Raw genomic sequence first — 17,662 nt, 5'->3', positions numbered from 1 at the left:
GTAACTAGAAACCACAGGGCCCAGGTGCAAGAGTCTAAGAAGGACCCCCCGCCCCCCCCCAAAAAAAAGTGAATTTGATACATATCTTTTTTTTTTTTTTTTTACATTTAACACGGAAAAAAAAAATGTGAATCAGATTACATGTCTGCTAAAGGAGGTACCCTGTGCCCACCTCTGTGAGATGGTCTGTCCCCCTATTACTGTATATAGTGACACTGTTTAACCCACCAGTACTGTATATAGTGAGTCAGTGACACAGTCTGTAATCTGCCGGTGAGATGGCTGGCCTGACCCTACCCGCCCCAGTACTTTATAAAGTGACCACAGTAGCCTGTGACATGGTCCAGCCCCCCTGTACTGTATATAGTGGTACTCTATAGACTGACACTGTTTACCCCCCGCCCCCCCATGCTGTAGTAACAAGGTCTGTAATTTTCTGGTTCCACAAACATACACACACACACACACACACACAAACATGCATAAATACACACACAGTCATATACATACACACACACACACACATAAACACCAATGGGTAAAACAGAAACACTAACCCCTGTAGTAAGAGACACTAGTGAAGCATCATGTCACACTCACATGATATCAGTGCAGGCAGTGGCAGGTCAACGTTTTTTTATTTTTTATTGTAAAAAAACCATTGGGGGCCCAGTTGCAATTGTGGACTCTGCACCCCCTGTAGTTTTGCCCCTGGAAATATATAGGAATATCTATTTATAAATACTTAGAACATATATCGCTAAGTGAAGAGTATTGTAATGTGAAGTATTTAAAGTAAATACATAGTTAAACACTTTATTAAATATTAAAATTGAATAAATACAATTTTACATGATTTTAGCTACTTGACTGCAAATGGCTCCAATGCACTTTATATATATGTACAGTCCACTCTTTTAAATACTTGGGTATGTTGTTAGACCCCAATCTATCTTTTGGCCTCCATATAGAAAAACTGGCATCTAAACTTTATCCAAAAATAGGTGCCCTGTACAGAAACAAATCCTGCTTCAGCCCTACTGTAAAGGAAAAGATTGTACAGCAAATGCTGATGCCAATCGTGGATTATGGAGATGTAGTATATGCACCAGCACCGCAAACTCACCTTAATAAACTTAATACATTGTATAACTCGTTCTGCCGCTTTGTGCTACAATGTAACTACAGGACTCACCATTGTGACATGCTAAAAGAACTAAACTGGCTGTCGCTGGAATCCAGACGCACCCACAAGCTCCCACCCTACCTGAGCAGTATGCTCTCACCGGTTATTCCCACCTCCTATAACCTCCGATCCAGTACCAGCACATTATTTAGCGTGCCTCAATACAAAAAGAAAGCAGCTCGATCCTCCTTTTCCTACAGAGCACCACAATTATGGAACGACCTCCCGCACACTTTCAAACCTGCCTAATATCCTTTAAGAGATCCCTCTCTACATATCTCAAAACAGAATGCACCTTTCATTGCTGATTATATATTTCCTACCTGTTCTATGTTAAATTTTTGTGCATATATCATGTATTATTATTGTTTTGTATTTTATCGTACCAATTGTATCAATGCAATGTTTTGTGTACCCAGGACATACTTGAAAACGAGAGAAATCTCAATGTATCTTTCCTGGTAAATATTTTATAAATAATAATAATAATATATATATATATATATATATATATATATATATATATATATATATATATATATATATGTGTCTCTTTATGTATGAATATGTATTCATGTGTTTATATGTGTTTTACTGTATATTAACTGTACATATTTCACATTCCAATGTTCTTCACATACAGGATAATGTTATTTTTATTGTTAAATACACACACACACACACAATTATATATATATATATATATATATATATATATATATATATATATATATATATATATAAAGCATATATCTATACCTATATATCTAGTCCTTTAGATATATAAGTACAGATGTGTATTTTACATAAACAGTTTCAGACATATATAGAAATACGTGTGTGTGTGTGTGTATATATATATATATATATATATATATATATATATATATATATATATATATATATATATATATATATATGTAGGATTAAGTAAAATGTGTCTTCTCAGAAACCTGAGTTGACACAAGTGTTACTCTGTAGTGGGCGCTGGTCAGAGAGGTTATAGGAGATAATGGCTGCTATATAAGACAAATACTGGGAGGGTTGTAAAGCCCTAGACAGTAAGAGTAAATATATATTCAAAAAGGTGGATACAGCGCCTATATGTCCAGTATACTGTAGGGGTATGTAAGGCGTATATGTTATAACAAAGTGGAGAAAAGTAAAAAGTACATAAATATAAAGTGTACAATACTAAAAGAAAATAAGAAATAAAAAATATTATATATAAACATAAAACAGTAAATAATGAATAAGAGTCCAGCTAAAGATAGCATATAAAATGTATGAACTTAAAAATAGTGTTCATAGAAGTCCTGGAGATGATATAATTCGTAATAAATCTCCAGATGTAGTAATTATGTAGATTATAGTTGGTATATACTACCCTTACCAGATATTACCTCAATCGAATGAGGTAAGTATGCCGCACTGGGGGTAGATATAGATGATTGGATTTCCTCCTTGTATTCTGCTATGGTGCCTCTTGTGATGTTCGTTGACCTCTTGGAGTATGCAGGGATAAGTTTCTGAAGGTGAGTTGATCCCTTGTACTTCCTATGGGTTGTTGGTTGGCCTCTTGGAGTGCTCTTTCTGTTCTGGTATTGACTTTCTCATTTGACAACCTCAAACGATATGAGGTATGTATATAGCATATATATTTAAAAGAGTCTTTCCACAGGTTAGAGAGGGATGCGTAATCCCCAATCTTAAATGCAAGCCTCTTAAAGAAGTTACATGCAGCTGTGGTGTGTTCCAAGATAGATAGTACAGAATAAGGTGCCCACAAAGCAGCGCTAGTGAAACTGGCTGCAGGAGGATCAAGTAAAGATATTATAAAAAACAACTAATAAAACGTAGATAAAATATGTTTACACAGAAGTTAATTCCCTAACGCGTTTCAAAGGTTTGAGTCCTTCTTCTTCAGAGGGTAGAATTGAATGCTGGGCCATTATCGTTTGTTTTAAACGCTTTGGGCGGCGGCACGCCCTCAGCGTATAATTGGTCATGTGGGCCCGCGTTACGTGACGTTAGTTTCACGTTCGTTTCAGTGTATTTCATTGTACAGTGATTGGTTACATATCGGCACACGTGATAGGGCAGAAATGTATACTGATAGGTTGAGTACAACAAGGATCTATGGGATATGTAGTCTTTAACTTACTCAGCATTTTCCCTTGTCCTTTTCGATCGCATTATTTACAATATATTCATATTATGTGATGTCTTTTCTACAGCAATAGGATCGTATTATGGTGTATAGTATGAGGTGAATATTCACACAAACATTTATTCACATTTTGTAATACTTGGGTTATTGATATTATATACATCTCTTCAGTATTTTTGTATGATTACTATTTTATGGTACATATATATATTGCTTGTTTATTTGAAAACCCATGTATTATTCAGTATCTGCTTATTTTGAGGTATATATTATATGCTCCGTATTTTTGGAATAAATGACATATCAATATATCAAATTTTCTGAAGTTCTAGAATTATATGTAGCCCCTTTGGAAGGCTATTATTGTTCTATACTAGGAGTATATCTTTCGTGTGTATTTGAGTCGTATTCCTATGTATACGGTATATAATATATATTGTATCGAAATATCTATCACTTAATACATCAAGATTCTGGGGTCAAATGTTGAACTAATCTCATTGGCTAGTTAGTATCTATATATGTATAGTTCTTATTTTTTTATTTTTGTATTTTTTATTTTTTATTTTTTATATTTTATATATATCACTCAGGTCATTTGGTCTCAGGGTGGTATATCATGATATATGTGTAACTATGTAGCATATTATGTTATTATTAATATTCGTAATAAAATAAGTAGTACTATAGTGTATGTGTTATAGTTCTAAGTCTTGTAAGGAATAGATAGATATAAGTAACACATACATGTCATTACAGAAAGTTATTGCATACTTAGAAATATTAGAATTATGTGTCTTACTGAATAAGAAAAGCTGCTATATCAATGTCTTTGTTGAGGCCTTTGGGAATCATGGAATCTAGTTTGTGTATCCATTGTGTTTCCCTCCGTCTTAAATGAAGTTCCCTGCTTATACCTTCTGGGGGGTCCCTGATGTGTTCAAGTATGGTGCCTCTTAGACATGCTGGATTAGAATTGTGTATTAGGCGAAAATGGTTTGACACGCTATGTTTTTTGAAACTGTTTTCTATGTTCCTAATATGTTCCAGTAGTCTGATCTTGTAGGGTCTGGCTGCAAAACAAGACAAAAGGTTTCTTTAATGCAACCGTCTTAATTGTGACGGCATGTAAACCACCACTACAATAACAATAAACCCACCAAAAAAATCACTTCATCCTCAACCACAAACGATGGGAATTAGATTCTGGGAATTTAGATTCCATTACTAAACTGTAAAACAGATTATGTAGTATATCTCATCCGAATGCAATTGTGGGCTTCAATACGTTAGGGCGCACTATTAGACCCTACAAGATCAGACTACTGGAAACATATTAGGAACATAGAAAACAGTTTAAAAAACATAGCGTGTCAAACCATTTTCGCCTCCTAATACACAATCTAATCCAGCATGTCTAAGAGGCACCATACTTGAACACATCAGGGACCCCACCAGAAGGTATAAGCAGGGAACTTCATTTAAGACGGAGGGAAACACAATGGATACACAAACTAGATTCCCATGATTCCCAAAAGGCCTCAACAAAGACATTGATATAGCAGCTTTTCTTATTCAAGTAAGACACATAATTCTAATATTTCTAAGTATGCAATAAACATTTCTGTAATGACATGTATGTGATACTTCTATCTATCTATTCCTTACAAGACTTAGAACTATAAAACATTACACTATAGTACTACTTATTTTATACGAATATTATTAATAATCATATGCTACATAGTTAACATATATCATGATATACCACCCTGAGACCTAAATGACCTGAGTGATTTATATAAAATATAAAAAATAAAAAATAAAAAATACAAAAATAAAAAAATAAGAACTATACATATATAGATACTAACTAGCCAATGAGATTAGTTCAACATTTGACCCCAGAATCTTGATGTATTAAGTGATAGATATCTCGATACAATATATATTATATACCGTATACATAGGAATACGACTCAAATACACACGAAAGATATACTCCTAGTATAGAACAATAATAGCCTTCCAAAGGGGCTACATATAATTCTAGAACTTCAGAAAATTTGATATATTGATATGTCATTTATTCCAAAAATACGGAGCATATAATATATACCTCAAAATAAGCAGATACTGAATAATACATGGGTTTTCAAATAAACAAGCAATATATATATGTACCATAAAATAGTAATCATACAAAAATACTGAAGAGATGTATATAATATCAATAACCCAAGTATTACAAAATGTGAATAAATGTTTGTGTGAATATTCACCTCATACTATACACCATAATACGATCCTATTGCTGTAGAAAAGACATCAATAATATGAATATATTGTAAATAATGCGATCGAAAAGGACAAGGGAAAATGCTGAGTACGTTAAAGACTAATATCCCATAGATCCTTGTTGTACTAAACCTATCAGTATAAATTTCTGCCCTATCCACGTGTGCCGATATGTAACAATCACTGTACAATGAAATACACTGAATAACGAACGTGAAACTAACGTCACGTAACGCGGGCCCACATGACCAATTATACGCTGAGGGCGTGCCGCCGCCCAAAGCGTTTAAAACAAACGATAATGGCCCAGCATTCAATTCTACCTCTGAAGAAGAAGGACTCAAACCTTTGAAACGCGTTAGGGAATTAACTTCTGTGTTAAACATATTTTATCTACGTTTTATTAGTTGTTTTTTATAATATCTTTACTTGATCCTCCTGCAGCCAGTTTCACTAGCGCTGCTTTGTGGGCACCTTATTCTGTACTATCCTATCTTGGAACACACCACAGCTGCATGTAACTTCTTTAAGAGGCTTGCATTTAAGATTGGGGATTACGCATCCCTCTCTAACCTGTGGAAAGACTCTTTTAAATATATATGCTATATACATACCTCATATCGTTTGAGGTTGTCAAATGAGAAAGTCAATACCAGAACAGAAAGAGCACTCCAAGAGGCCAACCAACAACCCATAGGAAGTACAAGGGATCAACTCACCTTCAGAAACTTATCCCTGCATACTCCAAGAGGTCAACGAACATCACAAGAGGCACCATAGCAGAATACAAGGAGGAAATCCAATCATCTATATCTACCCCCAGTGCGGCATACTTACCTCATTCGATTGAGGTAATATCTGGTAAGGGTAGTATATACCAACTATAATCTACATAATTACTACATCTGGAGATTTATTACGAATTATATCATCTCCAGGACTTCTATGAACACTATTTTTAAGTTCATACATTTTATATGCTATCTTTAGCTGGACTCTTATTCATTATTTACTGTTTTATGTTTATATATAATATTTTTTATTTCCTTATTTTCTTTTAGTATTGTACACTTTATATTTATGTACTTTTTAACTTTTCTCCACTTTGTTATAACATATACGCCCTTACATACCCCATCACAGTATACTGGGAATATAGGCGGCTGTCCCTCACCTTTTTGAATCATATATATATTTATATCCTATATATATACAGTGGGGCAAAAAAGTATTTAGTCAGCCACCATTGTGCAAGTTCTCCCCACTTAAGAAGATGAGAGAGGCCTGTAATTGTCATCATACGTATACCTCAACTATGAGAGACAAAATGTGGGAAACAAATCCATACAATCACATTGTTGATTTGGAAATAATTTATTTGCAAATTATGGTGGAAAATAAGTATTTGGTCAATATCAAAAGTTAATCTCAAATACTTATGTTATATATCCTTTGCTTGGCAATGACAGAGGTCAAACGTTTTCTGTAAGTCATTCAACAAGGTTGTCAACACCACTGTTGCTGGTATGTTGGCCCATTCCTGCATGCAGATCTCTTCTAGAGTAGCGATGTTTTGGGGCTGTGGCTGGGCAACACGGACTTTCAACTCCCTCCTAAGGTTTTCTATGGGGTTGAGATCTGGAGACTGGCTAGGCCACTCCAGGACCTTGAAATGCTTCTTATGAAGCCACTCCTTTGTTGCCCAGGCGGTGTGTTTGGGATCATTGTCATGCTGAAGGACCCAGCCACGTTTCATCTTCAATGCCCTTGCTGATGGAAGGAGGTTTGTACTCAAAATCTCACGATACATGGCCCAATTCATTCTTTCATTTACACGGATCAGTCATCATGTTCCCTTTGCTGAGAAACATCCCCAAAGCATGATGTTGCCACCCCCATGCTTCACAGTAGGTATGGTGTTCTTTGGTTGCAACTCAGCATTCTCTCTCCTCCAAAAACAACGAGTTGTGTTTCTACCAAACAGTTCTACTTTGGTTTCATCTGACCATATGACATTCTCCCAATCCACTTCTGGATCATCAAATGCTCTCTAGCATACTTCAGACGGGCCCGCGACATGTACTGACTTAAGCAGGGGGACACGCCTGGCACCTGCAGGATCTGAGTCCCTGGCGGCGTAGTGTGTTACTGATCGTAGCCTTTTTTTTACGTTGGTCTCAGCTCACTGCAGGTCATTCACTAGGACCCCCCGTGTGGTTATGGGATGTTTGCTCACTGTTCCTGTGTTCATTTTGACCCCCACCGGGGTGAGATCTTGCGTGGAGCCCCAGAACGAGCGGAGATTATCAGTATTCTTGTATGTCTTCAATTTTCTAATTATTGCTCACACAGTTGATTAACTTCACACCAAGCTGCTTGCCTATTGGAGATTCAGTCTTCCTAGCCCTGGTGCTAGGTCTAAATTTTGTTTCTGGTATCCTTCAACAGCTATTTGGTCCTTCACCATAGTGGGAGTTTGGAAGTGTGACTGTTTGAGGTGGGATGTGGACAGGTGTCTTTTATACTGATAACAAGTTCAAACAGGTGCCATTAATACGGGTAATGAGTGGAGGACAGAGGAGCATCTTAAAGAAGAAGATACAGGTCTGTGAGAGCCAGAAATCTTGCATGTTTGTAGGTGACCAAATACTTATTTTCCACCATAATATGCAAATAAATTCTTTCCAAATCAGACAATGTGATTGTCTAGATTTTGTTTCCACATTTCTGTCTCTCATAGTCGAGGTATACTTATGATGAAAATTACAGGCTTCTCTCATCTTTTTAAGTGGGAGAAACTTGCACTATTGGTGGCTGACTAAATACTTTTTTTCTCCCACTGTATATAGTTAAAATTGATTTTAGAAATATAGTTTTAATAATAAAAAAAAAAATAGGACTGTAAATAAACATTTTACATATCGTGTTTCTCAATTTTTAACTTAACACGTTCCGGTTAGCGCATATAAAAACTTAGTATTCTTAAGGTGTGTTATTGAAATATTAATAAACATTAATAAAAATTATTAAACATTCTGTAAAATATTCTAAATACTCTATAGAATATTTCTATATATTTATGACAACATGTTTAATAATTTTTTATATATAAAAATATGTATTTAAGAATAAAATAACTAACATTATCCTTTAATTGAGAACATTGGATTTCTTAATATAGTACATTAATATGAACAGTAGACAAAAAAAAAATACATTATGTGCATATGTCTATATATATATATATATGTATATATATATAAACATATGCTTAACACTATTTAGACATGTTTATGTATGTATCTCTATATTAAAGCCTGCATGTCCTTTTTTTCTAACACCTGAGATCTCACATCTTTGAGCCATTTACTTTTTAATGTATTTTGATGTTTTTTGTGACACTTTTTTTCCAGACATAACAGTTAATCAAAGCTTTGAAGTTGCGCTTACCTGACGACGTTTTTAAATTAAATTGGGCTCGAGCAAACAAGTTTATTTTCAACTTGTAATTTGCGCTCTACTTTCGATGCATGCAAACACCTGCCGATAAACCAGATATTGCTTTGCGCAACTGATAGGGCACACACTCGTAAACTAGACAATATTACTATAGCATGAATATGTTGGCCCATAAAAGACATCACAATCTACTGTAGCCACATTCTAGCTAGGATCAATGCAACAATATTACGTTTCTCCATGTTTAAAAAGGAATTTTTAATTGTGTTCATCAAGCTATAATGTACACAAAATAATATACATAATTGACTAGTCATCAAAAACCTCAACATAGCGATTTTTTTTTTTAATTGATTTTTTCATTTAAGAAAGTTTTCAGAACTGGTTGTCACGTCTAAACATAAATTTGCATGCAATAACCTTTTTACATTTTCAGATTATTATTTTTTACTGTATTTCATGCTTAGAGTGTTCCAAATTGAAGATAAACTTACAAATCATATTTCTTTTAACAAAAAAGGCCACATAATAGAAAAGGTTTCAGTTAGTTTGAAGCAAGACAAAGGAACCTTTCTCTTGAAAGGATAAAAAGGAAAAATGTGCAAATAACAAAGGGGAAAGAAACCAACAGAAGAAAGTGGTGAGGGTACTTAAACTGAACTTGTAATTTCACCATATTAATGTAGTTTGTGACCTTGACATGAACAGATTTAGCAAAAGGCTTATTATATTGGGTCAAGGAAAAATGTAAAATTGGGACTCATTTGTAAACCACAATAAAAAAAGGGTAGACAAATAAAGGACAATGCAAGGATAACATTCTGATAGTAAATTAAAAAAAAGGCTTACTTCTTTAATGAGACTTATGAAACGAGAACCAAATCGCCATGGTTTGTGGCGATTACACTGTAATGAACTGACTGTCATTTGTGGAAACTGCTGAACAGCTACCGATACCACATGGACTGCATCATACATCAGAGCTGCATCCGTCTGAAAATAAAGGAAATTACAGGTATAAATAATAAGATTCATGTATAAATAAATGTTCTACAAATTAGTAAAAGCATATATGCTATGAATATAATGTCTATCTCATTTACCACTCACTATTAGTGTTGTTGCTATGCTGGTATATAAAAATCAATAGTAAAGAAAGAAAAAAAATACTTTATTATTTTATTTATTAAGCTTGAACTCAGTATTAAAGGGACAGTCTAGGCCAAAATAAACTTTCATGATTCAGATAGAGCATGTAATTTTAAACAATTTTCCAATTTACTTTTATCACCAATTTTGCTTTGTTCTCTTGGTATTCTTAGTTGAAAGCTTAACCTAGGAGGTTCATATGCTAATTTCTTAGACCTTGAAGCCCACCTCTTTCAGATTGCATTTTAACAGTTTTTCACCACTAGAGGGTGTTAGTTCACATATTTCATATAGATAACACTGTGCTCGTGCATGTGAAGTAATCTGGGAGCAGGCACTGATTGGCTAGACTGCAAGTCTGTCAAAAGAACTGAAAAAGGGGCAGTTTGCAGAGGCTTAGATACAAGATAATCACAGTGGTTAAAAGTATATTATTATAACTGTGTTGGTTATGCAAAACTGGGAAATGGGTAATAAAGGGATTATCTATCTTTTAAAACAATAAAAATTCTGGTGTAGACTGTCTCTTTAAGAGTACTTAAAATAAAGTCACACACATGCATGCCATAAATTAAGCACTGTAGAGAAGATAGTCTGTATACAATATGATATATGTTATTTTAAAGTCAAATAAACCTTTAGTTTAGAAATGTGTCATTGCAATACACTGACAAGCAGAAGTAGTATGCCCATTATGTTTGTTATGCAAATGATTACTTCTAAATAGAGTCTGAAATACCTAATTTACAGTAAACATTTTTGAAAATATGGTATTAAGCTTTTTTGCAGTCAAAATCACACTAAAATGCAATAAAAATAAACTCATAAGATAAATTAATGCTTAATAAATAAAATAAATTAATAAAAAAGGGTTCATAATAAAGGTTTTGGGGAAGGGTTGAAGAAATATAGTATATAACAAGTGGCAGGAGTGGGAAGAGGTCAGGGATGCATGTGTATATATATATATATATATATATATTTTTATGTGTATGCGTGTTTGTATGTAGGTGTGTGTTAAGTATTAAATGTACAATTTACAGTAAAAAAAACAGCACTGCTTGAGGTAAACTTTTGTGCTCCATTAGCTTTGCTCTCGAGTGTTATCCAACATTAATTTTAGTGTGAGCCCTGATAAAAATAAAAAAAGGTCATAGAAATAAAGCACCTGTGCCATCAGACATAAATATCATAACACTCACTATACTACTGCAGATGTGATAAATATTTTAAAATCTAAGAGGAAAAATGGAAGCTGTATGGAGTTTTGTACTCAACTTGTAGTCTAGGTCTTTATGAGGAATTACCTTTTAACAGTTTTTCTTATCAGTTTTGTATAAATATTTTAAAATATTCTTTACAACATGACAATATTAGTATCTTTGCATTAATGCCCATATCAGTCCTAAGGAGGTTTTACAGCACAAAATATGGGGCTCCAGTTATCAAACTGTGGTTGCAGGCTTGCATGAGTTGGTGGTTTAAAACTACCCCAAATTAATCTGACCAGAGTGATTGACAGCCCCTGCTTTAGCCTGATTATAGGAGGACAGGTTTCCTAACTGGGAACACTGTCCATCCACACATTGATATATGGAGCTTATACCCATCTGTATATGATCTGTCAAAGTTAAATATTTCTTCTGCTATCTGTTGTTATTTCAGTGAATGCAAGTTTAGCTTGTATTGGTGTTGAAGTTCATATAATTACTCTGAACTGTTCAATTTAAGACTAGACTGCAATAACTTTGTAATTATGTAGCTTTTTCTGAGCATTCCTCCTGTTGTGGTATTTGCTGTTTTTGTATTATTTACAATGGTTTTGAATGCTTTATAATTAATAAAGTTTGACTTTTTTGTCAGCTCAGACAGAATAAAATTTTAAAATAATTGGCAAGTTTTTGCATTGTTATAGGTAAATATGTTGCCCTAAAAAATTTTGCTGTTCTCTTCTAAAAATAGGTTATGCAACACAATATATATGCACCACTAAATTGTGACTGACTCCTTAAAACAATTTGTATCAAACTGTACACTGATGCAATAGGACTAAATGCCTTTAATGTCCCTTTAAATAATTTTGTCTTCAATCTGCTCTTTTACCTGTGTGACATTGTCCTCTCTTGGTTACCATCTTCCCTTTGTCACAACATCTATATATTGGTATTTTATAAATAAAACAATAATAATATTAAAAGAACATGAAACCTACTACTGTTTTACTGTATTTTGTAATTGTTACCATGCAAAATTTCAATAAATAAAATCTACAAAAGCAAACTACCATGCCCTTTTGAAATATAACTACTTAAAACTAAACAATTACATATCTAGATACATGTTATCCTGGAAGAACAAACCACTCTCTTGACTTGGTAGGATTGGGGTCATAAAGATGAATATACTCCCCCGAAATACGTCCCAAATCAATATCCAAATACCCCCTGTCTGCAGAAACCGTTTCTGAATAGGCCAAAACAATAGCGACTAGCACACACATCTCCTCCAAGTTCTCACCTTTACTGACTTTTATAGAAAATCCTGAACTACCATACTGTTGCTTAGAGTCATGCTTTGGGAGTCCTTATAGTCTTAGAGAAGGGTCACTACACTACGCATTAGATAATGGCAAACTGAACTCCCAATCGCACATGCAAGAAAGATATGGGGAGCTATTTTCTTCATGGCTTCGATACAACCATCCTATTCATTATGATTCTCACATATACACAAAGCTGACCTTGGCAAAGATCTCTCCCTGTTTGAGCAACTATGCACCATGACTGTCACCAAAGCACCTGCCATCTCTTATATACAAGATCTTCCTAATCCTGCGGATCCTGTCATTTCCAACATACACAATAGCATGGAATAGAGACCTTGACTTTGACATAAATCACATATCTTGGCTCAAAGCCTTTGCCCTAACAAAATGCACCTTAAGCTGCTGTGTAGGTTGTACTGGACTCCTGCAAGGCTACACAGAAGCTTTCCTCTCTTAAGTGCAAAATGTCAGAGGGGATGTGGTGGAGAGGGTTCCCTACTCCACATATGTTGTTCCTTCCCGAACTTGAACTGTTCTGGTCAGAGGTCCTTTTGAATTATGTCAGATAAATTAAATGTAATAATACCTAACACCCCTGAAATGATTATTTTCCACACTTTGCATAAAATTATTGTTTGACAATGCTCACTGGAACTAAAAAACTCATACCTAAGAAATAGAAGACCCAGGTACCCCAACCATTAAAGAATGGCGCTCCTGGGTATCCGATTTACTATCACAAGAACAATACCACTATTATAAAAAATGAAAAATAGAAACCCATGAGATGATGTGGCCATTTGGAATAACACTCCCCTGTAAAAGCATTGGTAACCATGTAGCGAATACACCTCTTCTCCTGCCTCTGTTTAACCCCCGCTTTTTTCCCCCTTATCCCACATAACTATTCTTAATAAACAACGCTTTCTATCTTCCAACGACACACAGTAATGTTATTTCTTTTTTGTATGTTTTGTATGTTATTTCTTTTTTATTGCTATAATTGTTAAAATGTTAAATTTCAAGCTTATATTGGTAACGCAACCTCAAGGACTATTGGATAAAAATACTGGATGTGGAAACCTGCCCTGATTAATGTTCCTATCTTCCTGCTTCTATACATCAGTGTATTAACTCCTTATGATGATTTGAATCAGACTTTGTGTGCAAACCCCCCGCCAAAAAAACAGCAAAAGATTGTTTAAATATATATATCTCAACAAAAACCTTATACTGAGTTTGAAAATGCTATGTAAACTTAAAGGGACATAATACTCATATGCTAAATCACTTGAAACTGATGCAGTATAACTGTAAAAAGCTGACAGGAAAATATCACCTGAGCATCTCTATGTAAAAAAGGAAGATATTTTACCTCACAATCTCCTCAGCTCAGCAGAGTAAGTTCTGTGTAAAAATATATACTCAACTGCTCCCAGCTGCAGGTAAAAAAATTAAAAAAAAATGAAGAAATAAACAGCAGCAGTGCTGAGGTCATGAACTTTTACTGTGATCTCATGAGATTTGACTTGACTCTCATGAGATTTCATAGTAAACTTCCTTTACCTGATTGGTGAAATAAGATGAGAGTGCATGATGCTCATCCCTTCAGATGTCACAGGACAGACACACTAAAATACTGCTTAGAAATCCTTTACAATGGGTGGTGGCTACTGAGGAACTTTTGAGGTAAAATATCTTTCTTTTTTACATAGAGATGTTCAGGAAATATTTTCTAGTCAGCTTTTTACAGCTATGCTGCATCACTTTCAAGTGTTTAAACATTTGGGTATTATGGCCCTTTAAGTTGCATCTTATAAAAAAAGATTCCCAATTTTAGAAAGATTTCCAATTGAAGAGATGAATACCAGTGACTAATATCTACTATAGGAAACTGGTTGTTTGAGAGAGAAACGTCTTGAACTTGGGGAGTACACAGGGATGAATGCAATAGTAACAAGTTACTAGTTTAAAAAAAAGAAAAACATTTTTCTTTTTCTTTACATAAGAATGCTATTTGAATTAAATTTACTAATACTGCAAAACCAAATATTTTTGGGGAAGCCCTTATTGTACAGTACAACAAAGCATGAGCTAAGATTGTCAGCAGCAATGTCTTCTAGCTTGGAGGCTTTCAGAAGCTGCACAAGGTATGTCATTTTGAGGAGCCTATCATTATATCCGTTGACAGTTTCTTTTCTAAAATCTGTCTTAGACAATCCTGAAATATACAGAACTATCATTAAGAGTTATGGGACATAAATTCTAGTGAACTGTCAGCAGTAAAGTGCACAAAATGTGTATTTATAAATGTCTACTTGTTCTTCAAAATACCTCATTGTGATTGGCACTTGGCAACTTTAGTTGATTGCCTTTTTTCCATAAAATTTACATGTTTAAAAGATGACAGAGGAAAAAAATGTTGTAGTAAAATTATTATTATTTAATGTATTATAATGAAAGTATTAACTTATTGACCTTAAGTGTGACCAATTATTTGCCAATGATGTTGTGGGTTTATATTCCCTATACCTTAAATTGAGTACACTTTAACAACAGTAATTAAATCCACCAGAAAACCCTTTTCAAATTTAAAAGTTTTGAGATCTTGCAACTTTTTTGCCTGTTCGAAGTATTTAAAAAAAATGTTAAACTTATACAACCTTATCCAAAATCAGTGCTGTTTCTCATTACTTTATAATTGTACAGATAAATCATGCAATTTGTGGTAACCATTTAATAATTTTAATATAGCAAATCAATCTACAAGCAATGATCATTGAAATGACTCAATTGTATTATAAATAACCCTGTAGAACATGCTTTAAAAGTAACATAGGATGTATATGGAGTACTCTCTGCTTGATAAAAAGTAAAGTTTCTTGTGTCACTTGCCTCTTTTTCTTTCAAGCTACTCTTACATTTGAACTGTCATACAGTGTGCAGTTTCTGACAGTCTGTTATGGAGTACTGTTTGATTTTCAGTACAGTTTTGAACAGTAGTGGTATGCTTATTCAAATAAAGAGTGGATTATAAAATGTAAGAGAGATTTAGCATTCCATAAATATGTCAAAGCTCAAAAGGGCTAGTTTGGTAAGAGATAAAGGCCCTAGCTGATACTTAATTCATAGAATTATTGCAATAATCGGAAAATAGCAAACATATATGTGACACACTAATGTCAGTGAGGGACGCAATAAACAATATAACAACTGAGCTAACATGCATATTAGATATGGGGAAAATGCCAAAGCGCCTAACCTGACGGAGGCTGGGTCTTATATATAAAACTATACAAAAATATTAAATTATCAATACATTACATAAATACATTCAATCAAGTTTATTACACAAGTATTCAGAAACATGGATCCATGTGCTTATTAAACATTAAAAATACAAGAATACAATAAAATGCAATAATTACAATAAAATGCAATAAAATGTGATATATACAGGGAGTGCAGAATTATTAGGCAAATGAGTATTTTGACCACATCATCCTTTTTATGCATGTTGTCTTACTCCAAGCTGTATAGGCTCGAAAGCCTACTACCAATTAAGCATATTAGGTGATGTGCATCTCTGTAATGAGAAGGGGTGTGGTCTAATGACATCAACACCCTATATCAGGCATGCATAATTATTAGGCAACTTCCTTTCCTTTGGCAAAATGGGTCAAAAGAAGGACTTGACAGGCTCAGAAAAGTAAAAAATAGTGAGATATCTTGCAGCACTCTTAAAATTGCAAAGCTTCTGAAGCGTGATCATCGAACAATCAAGCGTTTCCTTCAAAATAGTCAACAGGGTCGCAAGAAGCGTGTGGAAAAACCAAGGCGCAAAATAACTGCCCATGAACTGAGAAAAGTCAAGCATGCAGCTGCCAAGATGCCACTTGCCACCAGTTTGGCCATATTTCAGAGCTGCAACATCACTGGAGTGCCCAAAAGCACAAGGTGTGCAATACTCAGAGACATGGCCAAGGTAAGAAAGGCTGAAAGACGACCACCACTGAACAAGACACACAAGCTGAAACGTCAAGACTGGGCCAAGAAATATCTCAAGACTGATTTTTCTAAGGTTTTATGGACTGATGAAATGAGAGTGAGTCTTGATGGGCCAGATGGATGGGCCCGTGGCTGGATTGGTAAAGGGCAGAGAGCTCCAGTCCGACTCAGACGCCAGCAAGGTGGAGGTGGAGTACTGGTTTGGGCTGGTATCATCAAAGATGAGCTTGTGGGGCTTTTTCGGGTTGAGGATGGAGTCAAGCTCAACTCCCAGTCCTACTGCCAGTTTCTGGAAGACACCTTCTTCAAGCAGTGGTACAGGAAGAAGTCTGCATCCTTAAAAAAAAACATGATTTTCATGCAGGACAATGCTCCATCACACGCGTCCAAGTACTCCACAGCGTGGCTGGCAAGAAGGGGTATAAAAGAAGAAAATCTAATGACATGGCCTCCTTGTTCACTTGATCTGAACCCCATTGAGAACCTGTGGTCCATCATCAAATGTGAGATTTACAAGGAGGGAAACCAGTACACCTCTCTGAACAGTGTCTGGGAGGCTGTGGTTGCTGCTGTACGCAATGTTGATGGTGAACAGATCAAAACACTGACAGAATCCATGGATGGCAGGCTTTTGAGTGTCCTTGCAAAGAAAGGTGGCTATATTGGTCACTGATTTGTTTTTGTTTTGTTTTTGAATGTCAGAAATGTATATTTGTGAATGTTGAGATATTATATTGGTTTCACTGGTAAAAATAAATAATTGAAATGGGTATATATTTGTTTTTTGTTAAGTTGCCTAATAATTATGCACAGTAATAGTCACCTGCACACACAGATATTCCCCTAA

The 17,662-nt window shown here is 34.7% G+C and overlaps 1 protein-coding gene across 1 annotated transcript in view; it reads right to left on the bottom strand.

Annotated features, from left to right (window-relative positions):
• GRIK2 (glutamate ionotropic receptor kainate type subunit 2) overlaps positions 1-17,662 on the bottom strand; it is a 1,179,562-nt gene that overhangs the window by 501,571 nt on the left and 660,329 nt on the right. Inside the window, exon 7 of the mRNA XM_053710578.1 lies at positions 9,963-10,106. Within this exon, the coding sequence (XP_053566553.1) occupies positions 9,963-10,106 (144 nt within the window). The remainder of the gene's footprint in view (positions 1-9,962; positions 10,107-17,662) is intronic.

This window comes from Bombina bombina, chromosome 4 (genome assembly GCF_027579735.1).
Source record: "Bombina bombina isolate aBomBom1 chromosome 4, aBomBom1.pri, whole genome shotgun sequence".
Classification (NCBI taxonomy): Eukaryota; Metazoa; Chordata; class Amphibia; order Anura; family Bombinatoridae; genus Bombina; species Bombina bombina.
The sequence above is the reverse complement of the archived record's forward strand: the minus strand, read 5'-3'. Positions and strand labels throughout refer to the sequence as shown.